Source organism: Salminus brasiliensis, chromosome 1 (genome assembly GCF_030463535.1).
Source record: "Salminus brasiliensis chromosome 1, fSalBra1.hap2, whole genome shotgun sequence".
NCBI lineage: Eukaryota > Metazoa > Chordata > Actinopteri > Characiformes > Bryconidae > Salminus > Salminus brasiliensis.
The window spans coordinates 73,362,050-73,382,029 of NC_132878.1; the positions used below are offsets into that span (position 1 = coordinate 73,362,050).

The window sequence follows — 19,980 nt, forward strand, 5'->3', positions numbered from 1 at the left end:
AACTGCTCAAATAGGCTGCTGGATGGACAGCCACTCTTACGCTGTTTGATAGAAAAAGAAAGGGTAGAAATGTAGTTCTTAAAACCTGTCTTTTTAAGAGCTAGAGGAATTGTAGTAATTTGTAGGTTGAAAGGGACCGAACCAGATCTAAGGGACACGTCGAGGTCATATGTTATAAGAGGGCAGAGGGAGGGAAGATATGCTTTAACTATCAGGATGGGCATGGGATTCAAGAGACAAGCTCCAGATCTGGATACCCTGATAAGCCTAGCACCATAACTTTCATCTACTGAGGCAAACATAGATAAATAACTGTTGACAGGAGATGGGAATAAGGCAGGTGTGTCCACAGAGCTAGAAGACTGCTGGAGTGTAAAATAGATATTGTCAATCTTTTCATTAAAAAATGTCAAGAACTTACTGCGAAGTTCTGAGGATGGGCTAAGACGAAGTTATTATCAAACCTCAACAACTTATTGATAGTAGAGAAAAGTGCTTAATTTCTCTGACTGTTGCTAAAGACACTGGTATAATAGTCAGTACTGGCCTTTTATAGCCTCTCCTTATAGCAAAGTACATCATACTCATAAGCCAGTTAAACCTGTACACTCCTTTGTAGATGCTCTTGTTGACTCTCTAATACACTGTAACTCAGGTAAACCAGAGGCATACTGATTTAGGGTGGCTAAGACAATGTGATCATAGTGAGTGACCAGAGCCTCGGGAGATGACATTATTTTTCCCTGAGGGAAAAACGTATCAAGAGCAGACGGGCTGGCGTTTTAATATTTCCTAAAGGTGATACTACGGCATGTATGATGTCGCTGCACTGGACAGAAAATCAAACTGATCAAACAGATCAGCTTTATGATTAAAGATATTAAAATCACTGCCACACAAGTTAGAGGGGAAAGTACCTAATGGAGTGCAGGCAATATCAAGAATGCATCTATCATTTGTGTGCATAATAAGGTTCACATGTTGGGTAAGATAATAACACTGAAGCAGATGAAGAGAATCAGGTACACCAGGGTTACAGGTTACAGGAGTTACAGGTTGGGGACCTCTAGTCCTGAGCCCCTTCTTTAAAAAGGTTGAGAAAACAAGCTGATAAACTCATATTCATTCATTCATATGGACGCTTTTAACAAGCATGACAATGAACTGCATTCAGTTTTTATGCTTTATTGTGTGAAAGGATTCTAGATAAGGACAGTGTTTAGCATGACAGTGTCCTAGGCGTGTTTTAGTGCTTGGCTGTCCCTCCTCTGCATGATATGCGACCTTGTGAAAGTAGCAGGCAGTGATAAAGCCACGTATCACTCCCGAGTGACCTGAATCAACCTGAGAAATGTCAGGGGTTTTACAGCAAAACACAATCTGCTCCAAGTCAATCTGACAGTAATGAGAATTAGAATCAGGTATATACAAGAGCCAAAGATAGTGCTTTATCTTCCTCCAACACATGTTTATGTTCTCACTCAGTGGGGGTAATCATCTCCACATGATAAGGATATTGTCCAACCCAAACCAGACAAAGATGGTACACTCTGCAATAACTGCAGAGTATTAAAATGTGCAATTTTGTTATCCTTTCTCATGAAAATCTGAATACGAACGATAAACAAAGTTTGCTGAAACTGGAAAATATGGTAAATATTGTAAATGTAATCCAGGCTCAGAAATATCCTTCTCAGTATTCACTGTATAAAACTAAATACATGCCCAGTTATGAATAAATATTCAAAATAAATAGCAACTGCAAAAATGGCCTTCCTCATACCCTGGGCCATTTCTGAACATTTAGAGAGCCCACTATCCCTCATATTTTTAGTACAAAAGAATGCAAAATAATTGTGTTAACACTTCTAAAATAAAGCTATGTTTTTTTCCTTGCTTTGTAGTTGACAAATTTCAACATTTCACGTGAGACAGCACTGATATAGATTTTGCCTCTGCCACTTCAGAGAAGAAGAAAAAAAACCTCCTTAATGATCAATGTCAATGTACAAAGTCAATATAAAAATATTTATTAATAAGTAACAAGTCATTTTGGAGCATTTGTACTGGTCCATACATCACAATATTCTAACACAATACAAAAACGAATACAGGGGTTTTGTGTGACAGCAACTTCACACACACACACACACACACACACACACACACACACACACACACACACACACACACACACACATTTAGTCACACAGAAGCCCTATGCAACTGCTTAAATCTTTCACAGCAAGAGAGGGGTCAGCCAATAGCAGGGTGAGTTAAAATGGAAGAGTGCTGGAACGGACATGACGGGCCGGATGACAGAGAGAACGGTGGCATATGAGCTACAGCTGTAATGAAACACTTTTCATTAGCTGCTACGGGCAACTCAATCTGGCCCAGTGATTTGTGCTGCTGACCTTGCTGTCGCCATGCCGCTGATTGGACAGAGTCTTGAATTTGATGATTATACACAATTAAATCTGATGTGCTCTGGCCTGTGCCTCTGAATTAGCCTCTTAGCATCAACAGGCTCAATTACGCTGCTTGGCCATGCTAGCACAGCGCTGGGGCTAACACCTGGCCATGCGTTGCAGCCTCTACAGTCAGACAAGATGAGTACATAGCAAGTAATCAGCATTCAGAATGAATCTTTTAAAGGCAGCTACAGAACTGAACATAAAACTCATACCAGATTGTGAATAATTCATAATAGATGTGCTACTTATAAAATCATAATAGATAATAATAGTAAATAATAGAATAATTAGCAGGTGCTAAATAATCAGCAGATACAGAATAACTTATGGTACTAGCATGCTGCATGTAGTAGTAGTAGTAGCAGCATCATAGCATGATGTAATTGTGCATGAATTATTCATTGTTTATTGATACAAACAGAAAAGGTTATTCATCCACTTATCCATCTTATCCACTTCTTCCTGGTCATGGTTGTGGTTGGTCCGGAGCCTACCCAGAATCATAGGGCACAAGACAGGAATAGGCAAGATAGGATGCCAGTTCATTGCTGGGTACCACACACACAACCATTCACTCACACTCCACACCTAGGGGCAATTTAGTCCAATACACCTTCTATTTACAGTTTTGGGAAGCAGGAGGAAATCAGAGTACCTGTAGCAAACCCAGGCATGGGGGGAACACACCAAACTCCACACAGACATCAACCGGAGCAAGGATCAAATTCACATCCCCCTGGAGCTGTGTGCAACACTGTGTCACCGAGTCCAGTCTTTATAGAATCTAAACCGCAGTGTATTTAGATAGTTAGATTATTTCATAATAATAATAATAATAATAATAATAATAATAATGAAATTAAACAGTTAATAGGTAGTAAATAAATAATGTATAGTTATGTATAAAAAGTGAGTTAAGGAATTCAGCTTCATGTTTACAGAATAGTCAAGTATACAGTCTAAAGGGTCTGAAGATAATCTATTTGATTATGTCAAAAAATCCCTGGCGGGGCAAACAGAGGAGCTCTGAGTTCACAGGCCCTGCACTTCTGGAGTAAAGAAGACTATTTTCCACGCTGGAGAAATCGGTCGTAAACAAATTAGAAAGCAGAGACATATCACTTCTCCGCTGGAAATAACAGCAATGGATGGAGGATCATTGATTGATAATTACGGCGGGGCCTGAGCGATCCATCAGGAGCGTGTGAGGCGGCGGAGAGGCTTTTTGATCTCGTTTTGCGGGCCGCCGTGTGTAAATGTGCTGTCAGGGCTGGCCGGGCCCAGGTTGCATCTCCGTCCTCATTGAAGCCTTTTTGAAGATGAGTGAGGCTGATAAAGCTATCAGCCACACTATCCTTCAACATTAACTGGCAGCTCTGCGGATAGTGGCAGACACTGCAGTCCATTTGGAGACGGACTGCCATTTTTACTCTGCATGCTTGCCGTCCTCAGCCACTCCACGCCTCCTTATGTTAGACCACTGCCAATAGGCCTGACTGGACAGATGGCGGGACGAAGGGTGAGTGTGGGTGCATCAATGGTGTACTCAGAGTTTATGTGTGTGGGAAAAGTGACATAAATATATCTAGATACGTTGTAATGATGGCACATTGAGCTGGCAGGGAAACAAGGAAACCCACTTTTGTGTAATTTACAGCATAAACACAGTCAGTATTCAGTTTAGTGGAAACCCCTCTTTTGTACTTCACTCACTGGCCACTTTATCAGAAACAGCAACCTTGTACTTCCACTCATTGACCATTTTATTCAAAACCCCTACCTTGTGCTTCCACTCACTGTTCACTATATTACAAACACATACCTTGTGCTTCCACATGGTGACCATTTTATTAGAAACCCCTCTTTTGTACTGACACTCACTGGCCACTTTATTAGAGACATCAACCTTGTACTTTCCCTCATTGATCAATTTATTAGAAACATCTACCTTGTGCTTCCAGTCTCTGGACACTTTATTTAAAACACCTAGTTTGTATTTCTACTCACTGGTTACTTTATTATAAACACCTACTTCAATAAATAAAATGGCTATATCTGTATATGTGTTTTAGTCCCCTGGTTTCCATCACCACCACTGTAAACTTCTCTATGTTGAACCATTTCACAGCAACCCTTTCCCTCTGCATGACTGTTTACTAGCGGTGTAACAGTATGTGTATTTGTATTGAACTGCCACAGTACAGGGGTCACAATTTGGTGCTAGTAGATGGCCATGCGTAAGAAGTGCATTGAGGTGTATTAATATGTTATATCTAATATGTTATATCTAAGGCTCATTTTTTTACTGTTTTATAAAAGAACAGAATACTGGATTAAAGCGGATACAGGTGGGCCTTATTTATAAAAGGTTTGGGAACCCCTGCTTTAAGCTATAACCTGTTAGCAACATGTCATGCTAAGCTTAGCTGAATAATGTCTAAAATGAAAACAGAAAGAAATATAAAAAAAACCTTGTTTTGTTGTTTTTACCCCTGGCTGTCCTGGAAACTTACCAAATTGTGAGGTCCAAACTTGGTGTGTACTGAACTGTGACTTTTGTGTATCGCTACACCCCAACTGTTCGCATCTTTACCGTATGCTGAAATGTAGAAACATTGGTGGAAACCCCCTTTAATGTGTCTAACATAGAATTATGCTTCGTGACAGTGTAACGGGCACAGACACTCTGACGTTTGCATATGTTTTAAGCCAGAACAGAAAGTCCCTAAATAGCACCTGCGTGCTGTAGCTGTTTACATGCCCCATCGCTGGCCGTCAGAAATCTGCCATCTGAGCCACAGCAAGTCAAACTTTTCCTTTAGGAAACTAGTTTACTCCTCTTCCTTAAGTAGAACGTCCTCTTTTTAATTTTCAGAAGAAATTAAATTAGACATGAAAGTACATTAATATTTTGTGGTGTGCTGGAGCCGTCTGAATGCATGCGTTAGAGCTATAAAAAAAGTTTCTCATCTCCTTTATAGTGCAGATCTCTGGAGCTGTCCAAGACTTAAAGTAAAAGTAAAGTGAATAAAGACAGGCCTTTGTGCATTAACTTCAGCTCCCAATGCACCAGAGAGAAGAAGAGGGAAGATCTGAGACACTCTCCTCCAGAATCTTCTGCCACATCCAATGAAGTTTCACCAACGTGTTAAAAAGCAGTGCAAGCTAACACTGAATTTCATTCCGCTAATCACGCTTCGTGAAAAATGCAGCAAATGTTTCAGGCAGAGGTGTGGACTTGGGCTGAGTGACTCACAATTTTTACTTTGGTCTTGGCTTGAAAAAAATATATAAAATCCTTAAGATTTGACTTGTACTCCTCCAAGACTCGAGACTTGAACTGACTTGCAGATGAAAGACAACTAGATGCTGTTGCTATTGTTGATGATAACAAACATGGTGCTTTCACTTTCTTTCACTGGCTTCAGCTCTAGAGCAACTAGAACTGCTTTTGAAAGATGGAGAACAGGGAAAAACGTAAACCCACTATACTCCTGTACTGGAGTATATTCAGCATTATAGTCGACTGCATTATTTTACCATGTTTATGTGTTACTCCTCAAACTTAAGGCAGGGTATATCAATACTTTCTAAATTACTAGCGTCCCCTACTGGGTCTGGCACAGAACTTTCTTAAAACACTCAGATTTAAAATCTTAGTTCAGTAAGTTTCGTTCATATTCGGCTCTATTTAACATAAGCTTCTACACCGCAAGTTATCCACCCAGACATACTTCCCATCCGTATCCACACAAACAAACTGCACGATTTCAGGAGTGTAAAAAAGGTCCCACCCTCTATAAATACACACTTCTACACATGCAAAAGTCCTTATTAAAATGAGAATAAAATGATTACTGTTTAGTACCTTATTAAACACATTCCATTCCATTCCAATAAATTAATGAAATGAAATTTAAAATGCATTTCAATTAAATATGTTGTGTTAAATTCAGAAAATAGAGTTACGCTTAGAATATTAACTAAATTTGGGTGTCCAAACCTCTGCATTAGATTATAGATTGTAGATAGCTATCTGGTTTCCAAGACTGACACACTGAATCACTTGCCTCCAAAGTGGTACGTTCCTCCTGTAGTGATCTGGATGGGGGTGTTGCTTTTCACAGCTGAAGCTTCATCACCATCAATGGTCAGCATGGCAAAGTTCTCTTTGGCCAAGAAACGGACATCGTGCCATTCTCCATCGTTCAGCCCAGAGCCTAAGACAAAGCAGACAAGAAGAACGTTACTGCCATTCCTTCCACACTGCAGTGTATGCTCACCATCCACCTTATGCAAAACACTTTCAGGGCCCAGGTCTCAGTGAAACATGAGTAGGAAAAGCATAGAATGAGGTACCAGTTACTGTAGATGTGGCCTGTATTGACTTATTAAGAAACTGTTAATGCTTATCTGACTCATCATCGTTTACACTAAAAAATATAACCACATACACTGACAAACGCAAGACTAAACAACTAAATAGTGCCAATTTTATTGACAAGACAAGATTGCGTTTTAAATCTAGTCAAGATCCCTAACATTTCCCATTTGAGATTATTTATTTATTTTACTTAGTTAGTTTATTTAGTTTACTTATGTTTTTTTTTATTATTTGTTGTTTTATTGTAAGATAAGATCTTTTTGCTGATTTTAATTTTACTTCAAAGTAATGCCAATAATTATGCTATTTTCAATGTTATTTTACAGTGGAATAATCTAATTTTACAGGTAATATTAGTTTTAAACTAGATGTGTTGTGTGGGGCAGTACAAGTATAGAATCTTCTAAATGTAGCTTCACTATACGCAGGATACACATCATGATATTTCAACAACCTGCATCACATGCTTCTCACTGACCAAAATCCATTTCAGATTTTCAGAAATTGTGCTCTACTCCTGACTAATCTGTTAGAAATCCATGCTTATTGAGGGCACCCTAGTAGCCAGGGCCCCTGTGCATATGCCCCGTTGTTAATTACCTCATAAACTATGCTGACACTGAAAACTAATAAAAAGAAAAACTAATTAAAAAGTGAAACTGAATAACCCTGATCTAAGTGCACTGATTTGGGCAGATGTTTGAAGAATACTGACATATTTTGTACTGCATTTCTGGACAAATGAAGAAAAAAACCCCACTTCTATAGCACCCATGTGTCATGCAGCCCTTTTCAAAGTACAGAAGTATATATAGCAGCTGTGAGTGCACTCATTACTGGCTCATCCAAGTTTATACTGACGCTCAGCCAGATGTTTCTTGCTATTGCAAAATGCTTAAATAAAACCCTGCAGTGGCCTAATGCAGAAGGCAGTCCTATAAACTTCAGTCAATGCCTATGGGTTCCTCCAATGGAAGTGAGGTCAGTGCCAGTTTCATGCTGTTTAGGAGATATGTGGAGCAGAAAAAGAATAAATTACAATAATGCATAAATGTATTGAATGTAGAGCTGGGCGGTATGAGCAAAAACAATGATCACAGTATTTTTCAGATTCAGATTTTGTTGGTTTTACTGCAAATCACAGTATTTTTATTTATTTGCTTTTTTTTGAATGCCTGGAACTTTATATTGGTGTGTGGCTTATTCTATTTTCATAGAGTATGCATACTTTTAAAACATTAAAATTTTATCATGTATAAATTGAAGGCTTTAAGTAATATAAGGTGTGTTAAAGCCATTTGTACATGTTGTGTATGTTAAAGCCATTTTTTAGTCTTAACATGGATGTTGCTCAGTCACAATTCCCTTGGAAACCTATTAGAAAACAGTAAGTCTGTCTTTGTAGGTTGTGGCTTATTTTGCAATTAATACACATTTATGATCTGAAACATTTATCAGGGCTGCTGGACTTCAGCAGAACAGTCATCGGTGCAGTGGAGTATACACTGGGAACTGTTTTCTTTTAATTCACATACTTTTTATGCTTATATCAAATATAATGTGATCTCTGGAGAAAATTACCTTCGTGTAACTTCACCTTTTCCCAGTTATCTATGCAATCCTTACATGCCTTTACATATAAATACTGGCTTTTGCAACGTGAAAGGTAAGAACTAGGTAAGAACCAGCCTTAAACATGAACAGACAACAGTTACGATTGTCTAGACTAGCGCATGTATGTTCTTATTGGGTGCTCATGCATTGTGCGAGTGCTGCTGTGGTATACCTTTAAAAACTGTGCCTAGTATACAGTCCACCCTTTGGTTTCATCCTAATTTCAGGTTCTCATACTTTTGATGCCTATTTTGCGACCGAGTCGGACTCTATTGTTTTATAGAACTGTGGCTTTGATGACTGACCTCATGGAGCAGTTAGGTAGTGATAATGAGGAAAAGCATTTGTTATTTGCACTGAAGTGTTTGAGAGACCTAAAAAGCTTGTCATTTTTTTTTTAACTGTTCTGAATAGGTTTGTCCAGGTGTGTGTGTGTGTGTGTGTGTGTGTGTGTGTGCGTGTGTTTGTATGTGTGCGTAAAAGAGATGTAAAGAGCAAAAGAGCAAATTTTTTTTGTGTGGCAGTGACAGACAAGAGCTACCCTTTAGTGGTTCACAGAGCTGGTTGAGAGCTCACCTCTACTGACCGTAACCTCCAGTTAACTGTAGCAAGTGTAACAAATGGGTTTCTTTTAAATAATCTGAACACGAAAACTGCCGAGTGGGGGGGCTTTGGGAGAACTTGTGTATCCTAGCCTATGGTTGCTAGCATCAAATTTGTGCTACGCATTTGTGCCGTTTTTTAATGCGTCTAAATTACACAGCACAAATATTAGTTTTGCGTTTTTCTGTTTTGCAGCAGTATTATGGTAATGAAGAAATACAGACCTTAGGACACATTTTAAATGGTATACTGAATAAACCAGTATTCCACTCACTACTACACGAATGAGCACAAAGAGTTTAAAACCATCTAAATGTTGGCTCTGTTTTTAGGAGATTGTTGCTTCAATCCCCAGTAGTGGCCCAGTCATCTGTGGCCAGGAGTCTCAGAGAGCATAACTGGCCAAGCTCCCTCTGGATGAGCAGGATGGTCCCTACTTTCCCTCGCTCTTTAACTGTTGCTCAGTACGATGCTAGTCAGTGCCTGTTAGCTCATAGAACAGAACTGGCAGTTAGTGTTGTTCTCCAAGTGCTTTCAGCTGTCCATAGATGTTGCATGGTGAAGCCTGGTGGTGACTAAAAGGAAGCACATGCTAGCTTTTACCCTTATTAATGCCGTTAATATCGTTTGATAGGGGAGTCACAGCTACTGGGTAAGCATTGGAACAGTAGAATAAAACATAAAAGGCAGGAACAATGTAAAAATGGTTGGTTTTTCATGATAATAACAAATATAAATAACTAATAACAGTCCTGTGCCATCTGCAAAAATGTCATGTCCTGATTTTCATGCAACAAATTCCTCCTGAACAATACACACATTCACACAACAAGAACTGGACTGGCTTGACTTCATAAAAATGCAATCAGAGATTATTGTAGCTTTATTCAAGTAGAATGCTTTATCAAGTGCTCTGCCTATTGTAGCTGTCTGATTACCACTCGTTCAGCTCAGACAACACTGCTCCATCAGGCGGGTCAATAGGTTGATGAGTGCCAAATTACAAGGCACTCTTAGAATCTCAATCAGCGGCCAATGCTTATTCTGAAGGACTCAATGTCCAGGTGAACTTTTTCCACTATAGCCGGCGAGTCGACAGTCGTGGTCGATAAATCACGGCCACGTGTTATTTACTTGTGAGTCATCGCGAAGGCCGAGAAGCTGCTAGGACATAATAACAAGCAGCGAGTGAAAAAATGAAGTCTTTTTTTACCATTAATCATATGAGGATGAAAAGACATTAACTCTGCGAAGCTCCCCGCTGACCATTTGGCCACTGTCATGCAGCACAGGGCACTGAGCTATTGCCTTCCTTTCTCTTTTTCTCACTTCTCCACCCTCCCTCTCTCTTTCTCTCACGCAGAGGCCACAGTCTAGTAGGTTTGAACAAGGGCATGCCACCTTGAACACAGTTCCTGCTGCGAGATAAGTCAGATATTGGTCATGAAACAGAGGTGTATTCATCTTCTCATTGTTTCCATCCATCAGTCTTACTCACACACTGTCCATTTTGTGCTCGTGCAGCTGCATGACAGTTGCGGGGGACGGTGCGTTCAGCTGAACATGGTTGTCAAAGTCCGGCTCTCTGGAGTATACGACGAGAGGAAAGAATAGATGGCTTTGGGCAGAAGCTGCCACTGTGAGTCAATTTTACAGGAAATTAATGGTAATAGCTTCCCAGAGAGCGACAAGCACAAAGGTGATGGGATCTGTGATTGGTGAATGTGCAAAGTCAGCACACTGTATGCAGGCACACTGTCCGTGCTTAGAGATGTCATAAGTAAATAAAAGTGTAGTAAGTCACATGTGGACACACCTACAGTACAGTGCAGGAGTGTGAGTGTGTGTGTGTGTGTGTGTGTGGGGGGGGGGGGGGGCGTAACCTACTGTATGCTTCAAAACAATTTCTGTGGGATCCAAGAAGCTTTCCTCTCAGAATATGTTATGGCATTGTTTGTGATTGTTTGCCTATGGACCACAGCTAGGCTAGAAGTGTTCTTGCAAACTTCTATTACCAAAGAATAGACCCACCAGTTTGTACAGAAGTCCCTGTAATTACTGAATAATACAACCTAGTGTGGAATAAACCTTTTTCTGTTAAGGGGTTAAACACTGGTTTCCCAAGCGCAACAGACTAAACAGTGTGACAGACTGAATCACCAAATAACTCTTAAACTTTAATGGTAGCACAGCCTATTAAAATTTGCTTGTTAGCTTGGCCAACACTAAAAATGTCACAGCACCCCATACGGCATACATACACACTTATTGTTCCAAGAGCAATCAGGCTCTTCAACTCTTCGCCAGTGGGGCTGGACGGGGGAAGAGGACAGATGAGGACTGAGTCTTTTATGCTCAATCATAGGTTTATTTATCTGCACTATTAACAATGTACTGTAGATCCTGTACATCTGCACTCCTGGACACTATTTAACACTTTACTTAAATACCAAAACATTACGTTTTATTTTTTGTGGCATTTAGCAGACGCTCTTATCCAGAGGGACTTACATGTTACAGTAGTTGTATTACAGATATGGATCGACGTGTTAGGAGTCTTGCTTAAGGACTCTTGTTGGTGTAGCACTGCACAGTCACCCAGACTGGGAATCGAACCCCAGTCTCCCACATGGTGTGGTAGCTCATTGGCCAGTAGTAGTGTTATCTGTTGTGCTACACCAACCACCACATGCACATTCAGTATTGTCATATGTGCTGATACACACTCCTACTGCACATTATTATTCACTCATATATTCATTATTCTTCCATTGTTCATTATTATTTGTTTTTATTTTAATGTATTTATCTGTATTTTAAATCTTTATTATTCCTTATTATTGTATCTATCTATCTATTTATCTTTTATGTAAGTCATACATGTACCTACCCTACCAGCACAGTAACAACACTGGTTCTTTTTCTTCTATGTGACCTAAATGGATTGCTGTAAGCAAAGGTTTCTCATTTTTGACTGATATCAACACCATTTTAGTAGTTCGAGCACTCACAACAATAGTCTAGCAGCAGGGGATTTCGCGTAGTGAGCCATTCACATGCTTTAAGCTGCTGAGGCTCTGCTCTGATATGAAAAACAGAAAAAGAAGTTCTCTTCTAGGAGTATGAAACAGTTCCAAACAGTGAACTGAATGTTTTGCAGATGATTGTCAGTGAGTTGGCAGTCAGCAAAGGGGACCCCCGATTGCCGCTGGGTATTTTGCACATTGCATATATGCCGCTTGTCATTGTATCTACCATCAGAGAAACTGTGAAAAGTGGGCTCGTTGCCATTTCTGCGTATTTCTCTTTAACAAAAGACAGGAGCTCCTACAACGCAGTTCAGATTTTCTGCTCAATACTACGTCACATCCAACAAGCGTCTTGCCCCTCACTCAAACAAACATGCCCACTCAGCCAGCTCTCAAACTTTCAGCAGCTGATGTTTCACACTGACGTCTCTGACAGAAAAGACAGTGTAGGACGGTGATGTAGCGCCACATATCACACACATTACACTGTGTGTGTTAATGACTGACATTAAGAGGCTCTCTGTGGGATAACTGGTCCATACTCGGTCCTCAGTAGAGTAAGTTTAGCTAAGCTAACAGACTGCAGTAATATTCAGAGACAGGCTCTGGGGTTTCTCACAGCAGGAGCCGACATCTAAACACTTACATCTAAGGGAAAGAATATGTAACTTAAATACTGTCTGTTCAGAGCTTCAAAAGTCTGCAGTTATTTTGGAGAGTGGCTTTATGCTAGCTTAATGCTAATGTAACAGATAAATCCTTATTACCAGAATGGTGGAAGCTGGCATAATCTTAGCAGGTACTGTAAACAACAACTACTTCTGAAGTGAGTTACAAGGTTTGTATGTAATATATTATTAAATTAATGAATAGTTTAATGTAAAGACTGGTTTTGTGTAGTTTTAAACCTGACAGCTAGATTCCAGTGTTGTACTCTATCTTCAGTTCCCACTGTTCTGACTGCAGATGTATGTGTAGTGTGGGGCAGTGGTGGCTGTAGGGTTGTAGGGATACTCTGGGTCGTCAAGCTGCCACTGCTGGGCCCTTGAATAAGGCCCCAAACCCTCTCTGCTCCCAAGGTGCCACGGTAAAGGCTGCCCAACGTTTTGGGCATGTGTGCTCACTGTCACTGTGTGTGTTCACTGCATGGATGGGTTAAAGGTAGAGGCCAAATTTGTGTTTTCTTTTAAGAACTTGTATTTAAAGTTTTTACTAGAAAATTAATGATGATAACAATAATAATAATACGAAGAAAATAAAGAAAATATATAAAACAATAAATTCGGTTCTAACTAGCCTTTTAAGTATTGTGGCAATTTTCTATTATATTTACATACAACATCACAATATTGTCCTTAAAACTGAGAAACTCCTTTAGTCTTAGTTATATAGTAACATATTACAAAAAAAAAAAAAAAACATTAATATGGACTAAAGCTATTTTGTAAGTAAATGCAGAGCAGCACATTTCTCAGTGTGCTGACAGGTGGTTTACATTTAGAGATGAACTAGGGTGTAGCGCAGTCTCTCCGTGCATTCTTCATCTCTACAGCCTGACTGTACTCAGCCTCCAGAGTGGCACCTAATTAGAGTCTTACAGGGTGAAAGGTCACTGGCATTTGAGTTCCTGCACGTCGCCATGGGAAACCCTGCGATCACCTCACGCCGATGCAGATTAATTAAGAGGGGATGAAACCCCCTGTTAACACTGTGTGTGTGACTCGAACTCTGACCCATCAACCAAGCCTCATTGCTTATCCACCTGCTTAATCAGCTCTGCTTTTAAACGCTGACCTCCAGCTCTACAGACCTAAATACACACACACACACACGCATACACACACACACACACACACGTACACACACACACACAAGCATATATAGAAACACAAAATACATATTACTCTTTTGTAATAATAGGAAAAACACCATTGTTGTCAAATCCACGTCAAAAGGTGTTTGTCATTCCATCTGAGTACAGTATATACTGTAAATTATTCAGAATCTACTATGAATTATTTAGAATCTACTGTAAATTATTCAGTATATACTATAGATTATTCAGAATTTATTATACATATTTCAGTGTCAACTACAAATCATTTAGTAACTACTGAAAATATTCTGCAAGCACTATGAATTAGTCAGTAACTACTGTAAATTATCCAGTAATAATGTGTCATTTATTATTCGAGTAAGGAACTGACATGTAAAAAAACTTATACAGGCACATCTCTAATAAAGTAGCCATTTTAGAGATATTGGTTCTTGTTATGACAACAGCTTTATAGACGCATTTATGCCACTAAAAATGAAAACAACACAGTGGTTTACCATGCTTTAGAGAATGCTTTGGACATCTTTGGCTATTAAAGCTTGAATGACATTTGAAGGGCATTTCCCTGTTGCCCTTTAAAGAGCAAGCCAATTCTCATGAGGGTTTTCCAAAGCAGTGATGCAATTACGGCGATACAAAGCCCCCTAGGTCTATTCGTCATCAGGGTAAGGCCAATGTTTGAGTGTGTGGTTCTGGAGCGGAGAAGGAGAGAGGTCAACAACGACGAGCCAGGAGGCTCCCGGTGCAATAATGTCATCAAAAACTAGAGCGCAGGGAAGGCTTCTCTTCTGGAAAACAGACACCGGGCCATGATTAATGATGGTCTGGGCAGCCTAATGACGGCCTCTTCGGCCAGCATAGCTTTAAGAGGAACACAAAGTTTCTGGTTTTCTATGAATAGATATTTTGATGTTACATGTGCCCACATTCAATCTCCCTCTCTCTCTCTCTCCTTTTTTTACACACAGGCAAGCCTTGAGGTCTATAACAGGAAAGTTGTAGATATTCCAGAAATTGCACACCCTTAATAACTTTTTACCCTGTTCCCCAAGTGTTCTTTACAGTGCTTGTATGAAGAACCATGACAACACATGTTTAAATGGCCTTTGGACTGCTTAAATGATCCCTCTGTATGTTGGAAACATCTTGCATATGGTTCTTTAAGAAACCTTTAGGTGGAAAAATTTGTTAAATAACATTTGGGTAATTTAAATACATGTATTTGGGTTACTACTTTATAATTACACTGTGAAAGTGTAAAGTCCTTACTATGTAATGACTGTGAGCTTAAGAGCCTAGAATGAATCCTGAATTAATCTTTTATTTATTTATTTATTTTAATTCTGTACAAAATGTTTTCTCCCAATTTGGTACTGCCAATTAACCCAACCGTTTGTAATTCCCCCCAACACTAGCAAAGGTCACAACAATAGGAGGGTAAGGACTTAACACATGTCTACTCTGATACATGTGCAACCAGCCATCTCCACTTCAAAACTGCCGCCAATGCAGTGTCGTTGAGCAGCCAACACCCTGTAGAAAAGGACAGCGCTGGGTCCTCAGCTCTGCCGCACCAGCTAGACAATTCTGCTCTCTCGAGTTATGGACGCTAATGGCAAAGCCGCATGAACTCGTGACCCCAGGGCCACAGTGGCAGAGCATTAGACCGCTGACCCACTCAGAGCCCATCCTGAATAAATCTTGCTGAGAAACAATGCTGATGGATCAAATTAAAATCCTAAGACATCACATTGACCTTCACACATTTACAAATGTGCCAGAAAATGCTACTCAGATGCTTCTGTAATATTTCTGCTCTTTTTGAGTTTATGTACATCTGGCACACCTGTGTCCTAACAGCCTTGATTGGGCCAGCTGCACCATCTGCATTGTGTTTGAATATGATTCCCAAATGTGTTTTTGTCATACAGAAGGTCACATGATTTTTTTTTTCGAGATTCCTATTCTCCTTGGTCATCAAAATTTCCCTAACCTGAATACTTTGCCTTTTACTGTGTGATCATAATGCTCTGCAAGCCAAATCAAACTGATTAGCATGCATGTTTTTCTTAATTTAACATCAGATCAGATTTGAGCTCTTTGATTCATACAGTATTAGGGATCGGCATATGGAATTGGAGCTTTCTATCTGCTGCTGTGTTTCTAAAACTGTGTAAGAATCTCCATGCTCCATGTGCCCAATGTATACTTCTATGTTTTTATTTAAACATTGTTTTTTTTTGGACAGTTTTTAAAACAGTTTTTTTTTGGATTGTTGGATGAGCTAACAGAGCTAACCAATATGCTGGGTGCTGATAAGGACTCATCAGCTTCTACACAAGATCTTTTTCCCTTAGTGGATGACATGCCAAAATGTCTTCCTGTGGCAAGTACATTTTACACAGGACATAGCTAACACCTCCTATAGAAGTTAGCATGGTATAGCATGAGCAAGAACCACTGAGATCCAAGAACCAAGCCTTCAAAGGTGAAAATCCCACTAGCATTAGGGCGATCCCCTGAACCACACGAAGAAGAACCACTTTATTTACAGTTGACAATAAAGCCATACTGCCATCTCAGTCACCTTAAATAAATATTTAGGCAAAGAAATATAAGGTGCAGGTTTTATCATTTACCCTGGATGCAAATGAACAGCAAAGACATGTTTCATTCAGACATGTATGTCTTTAGTTTTCAAAAGGAGATGCTAGGCTAACATCGTTAACAAACGCTGGACTGTCACCAATCTGACGTCAGGAAACAGAAGATTTTTTTTTTGGTTCAGACTTAACCCACCCAGCACCAAATGTTATATGGAAGTTGTTTTTTGGGCTAAATCTGGTTGGCCTGTCATGGACTTCATTTAGTCCAACAAGATACACTGGAAATTGGGTTATATGTAGTCAGTCGGACCACATGCAGCTATAATATAGCCACGGAAATAATTAAATGAAAATGTCACGTACAAACTCAAACTAGACTTTCTGAACATAATCGCTGTTGTTCAAAAATGTTATATACTGACATCTTGGAAAAGAAGGAGACGTGTCAAATGGTCACTTTTAAAGACTCCTGCAGCAGTGAAAAACCACCGTCCAATGCAGTCCAATGCAATGTCTTTTTCTAGATGTCTTTCAACAACCTGAAAAAGACGGCTTCTCACATTTCACTTTTCAACCAAATATCAACATTGTTAACCCATCATGCAAAGAAATCTCTTCGTCTTTTCAACATCTTTCCAAAAAGCTTTTGCTGTGTGTTGCTAATGTTACCCTAGAATCCCTCTTTCTAAAATACCAGATACCAGATAGCATGTCCTGGCTGATCAACTGTATCTGGGGTAAGTCATCAACTTACCGCCTTACAAGCGGGCACATTTTATAGGTCTTATTGTTATTCAGATCACTTTCATACTTTCATGCATATCTTTAGGATATACACTAATCAATCATAATTTCACTCAGATCTATTCAAAATTCCTCTTAACAGCAGATGGGTACATGGTCTTTCTCTACTGACCTTGTCTAGTTGTTGCTGTGTTCATATATTGGGCCACAGACGGCAGACTCCAGGGGTTTAAGATTAGATACAAGATTATTGGTTCCTCAAACATTTATGAGGCATATAAAATGCATATATGCCAGGAAATGAAATGTTAATGACTAGGGAGGTTTTTACAGCCGTATTTAAGACAGCACACTGGCCCGATATACTACAGTTTGCCAGAAGGGAGAATGCTGTAAAGCCTAAAAAATCGTCTTGCCTTCAAAGAAGGCCACACTGGGGACTTCAACACTGTAGTTTACTTTTGGGACTAAACTAACCCAATGAGGGCCTATAAAGCAAACCCTAGACTAATTTAATTCAATTTAGCTTCTTCCCAAAAAGACATTGTCCCACTGATTGGAAGCAAGAATCTTAAAGAGAAACCCTCTGGTAGCATGGGAATGAACCACTGAGAGGAATTAGGAATTAGAAAAGAAAAACAATATAATATATATTATAATATTTGATTATTAAATGTTTTAATGTTTTTATGTTTGTGGACTTTTAATTATAATAGATTCAAAATAACAACATGGCCATTAAAAAGTAAGTAGAATGTGGGGTTTTAGAGAGATTTCACAAACTCAGCAAGAGCCCTGAGCATTAGCCAACTCTTTTCTGTTCAGTCACCTCCGCAAATTAAATTGATTTTTGAAGCTATTGTTGCCCTGAGGATGACATACGGTCAAGAGGCATGCTGTGTTTATTTTTGCTTCATAAAATTTGACCCAGACTGACTGAAAGAGGTGAATCATCCAGCACCTAGCTGATAATTTCAAAATTGCTTTAGATAAAACTTCAGAAACTGCTTTGTATAGAGACCAACTCAACAGCATGTTTTGTTCCTACCTAGAAGTAAAGACTTGATCTGACATTATTTAATTTAAAAATGTGAATACGTGAGTAAAGCTCTACTGAAAACTTAAATGTACTCTAAACATTTTAGATAAAATGTATATTTATTTCATGAATTTACACTTTAGAAAAATCAAAAACATAACATTTTTAAAGTGCCATTACTTTTGCACATGCCACATTTCATGTTTTTAATTAAAACAAATAAACAGTAACGAGACTGTATGCACCTCCACCACCACCATCCCATCCCATTAACTGGCTATGTATTGGTATCAGCCAATTTTCAGCCCAAATATTTTAGTCGATCCTGAGAGCTGCTCAGATTCAATTCAATTCAATTCAAAGTTTATTTATATAGAGCCTTTCACAACAAATGTTGTCACAAAGTGCTTTACAGAGATCCAGGTCCACACCTCTTATGAACAAGCACCACAATGGAGGTGTTAGCGACAGTGGCAAGGAAAAACTCCCTCATACTAAAAGACTCAGTCTGAGGAACCCATCTGACTTAGGTTGACCCGCACAGCACAAACAAACAAACAAACAAACAAATAACATTACACAAAGAACTAAACAGATAGATAATGAAGAGCTATAGCTAATGTAGCAGATCACATAAGAACACTCAGTCCAGTACAGTGAGTGTCAGAACACAGCAGAGCTAGCAAACAGCACCAACCATACTCTCAGCTCCACAGTGCAGATCTGCATGGAAACTGAGGTTGATTTAAAAAGGAAAAGAACATTTAATCTTGAGAGACATTAAAAAAGCCCTGAATGGTGACATGTTATCAAATATGCCTGGATATGTGGCATCCAGCTCTGTCCTTGATTGTTAGCCGATCAGCCGATAAAGCTGAAAGACGATCTGCAGTTGGTATTAGCCCTAAAACAGGGATTGGTCCATCTCTAGAACATGCTATGACTGACTTTAGTTTAGAAACGCAGAAATAACAAAAACATCATAAATAACCAGAATTACTACCTTATCACAATGAGTAACACAAATCACCAATTATGGTCCAATCCCCTATGATATTATGTGCAGATTAAATAAAGTTCAATCCATGATGTTTTCCGAAAAAAATGGGGAGGGGGGGTGTTTATGTTGCTGTTTGTAGACAGATGTGTGCATACTGAAATTAGATTGGTGACTTAGTCTACGTCCAGCGTTTGATAGCAATGTAGCTTCTCCCTAAAGAAGAACTCATCAGATATCATTTATGTTTAGATTTTCTGAGCATGCATATAAAGTAAATTCACTTGTAACTGTTCACTGGTTTTGTACACTACAGGTACTAAAGTTTTCCCCACTTAACATTTAGTCAGCTCTAAAATAAAAGCTTTTAATAGGGAGTTTGTCCCCCTCTGCTGCAGGAATTCTAACCCCCCACACTGGGGCAGCTGGGGCAATTTGATTTGATTTGATTGTGAGTTCACCCACGAGAGCAACAGTGAGGTCAGGTTCTGATGTTGGATGATTAGTTCTGCCCCTCCGACTCATCCTAAAAGTATTGGATAGAGCTCCATCACCCCAGAGAATGCAGCTCCACTGCTCAACATTGGGGGTTAAGAAGACATTCATTCATTCACACAGGACCAAGTAATAAAAAGATTCAGTGCCACCTT

At 39.3% G+C, this 19,980-nt stretch overlaps 1 protein-coding gene across 1 annotated transcript in view; it reads right to left on the reverse strand.

The window, feature by feature from the left end:
• The window catches only part of cntnap2a (contactin associated protein 2a), a 514,884-nt gene that overhangs the window by 218,807 nt on the left and 276,097 nt on the right, over positions 1-19,980 (reverse strand). Inside the window, exon 9 of the mRNA XM_072688821.1 lies at positions 6,548-6,697. Within this exon, the coding sequence (XP_072544922.1) occupies positions 6,548-6,697 (150 nt within the window). The remainder of the gene's footprint in view (positions 1-6,547; positions 6,698-19,980) is intronic.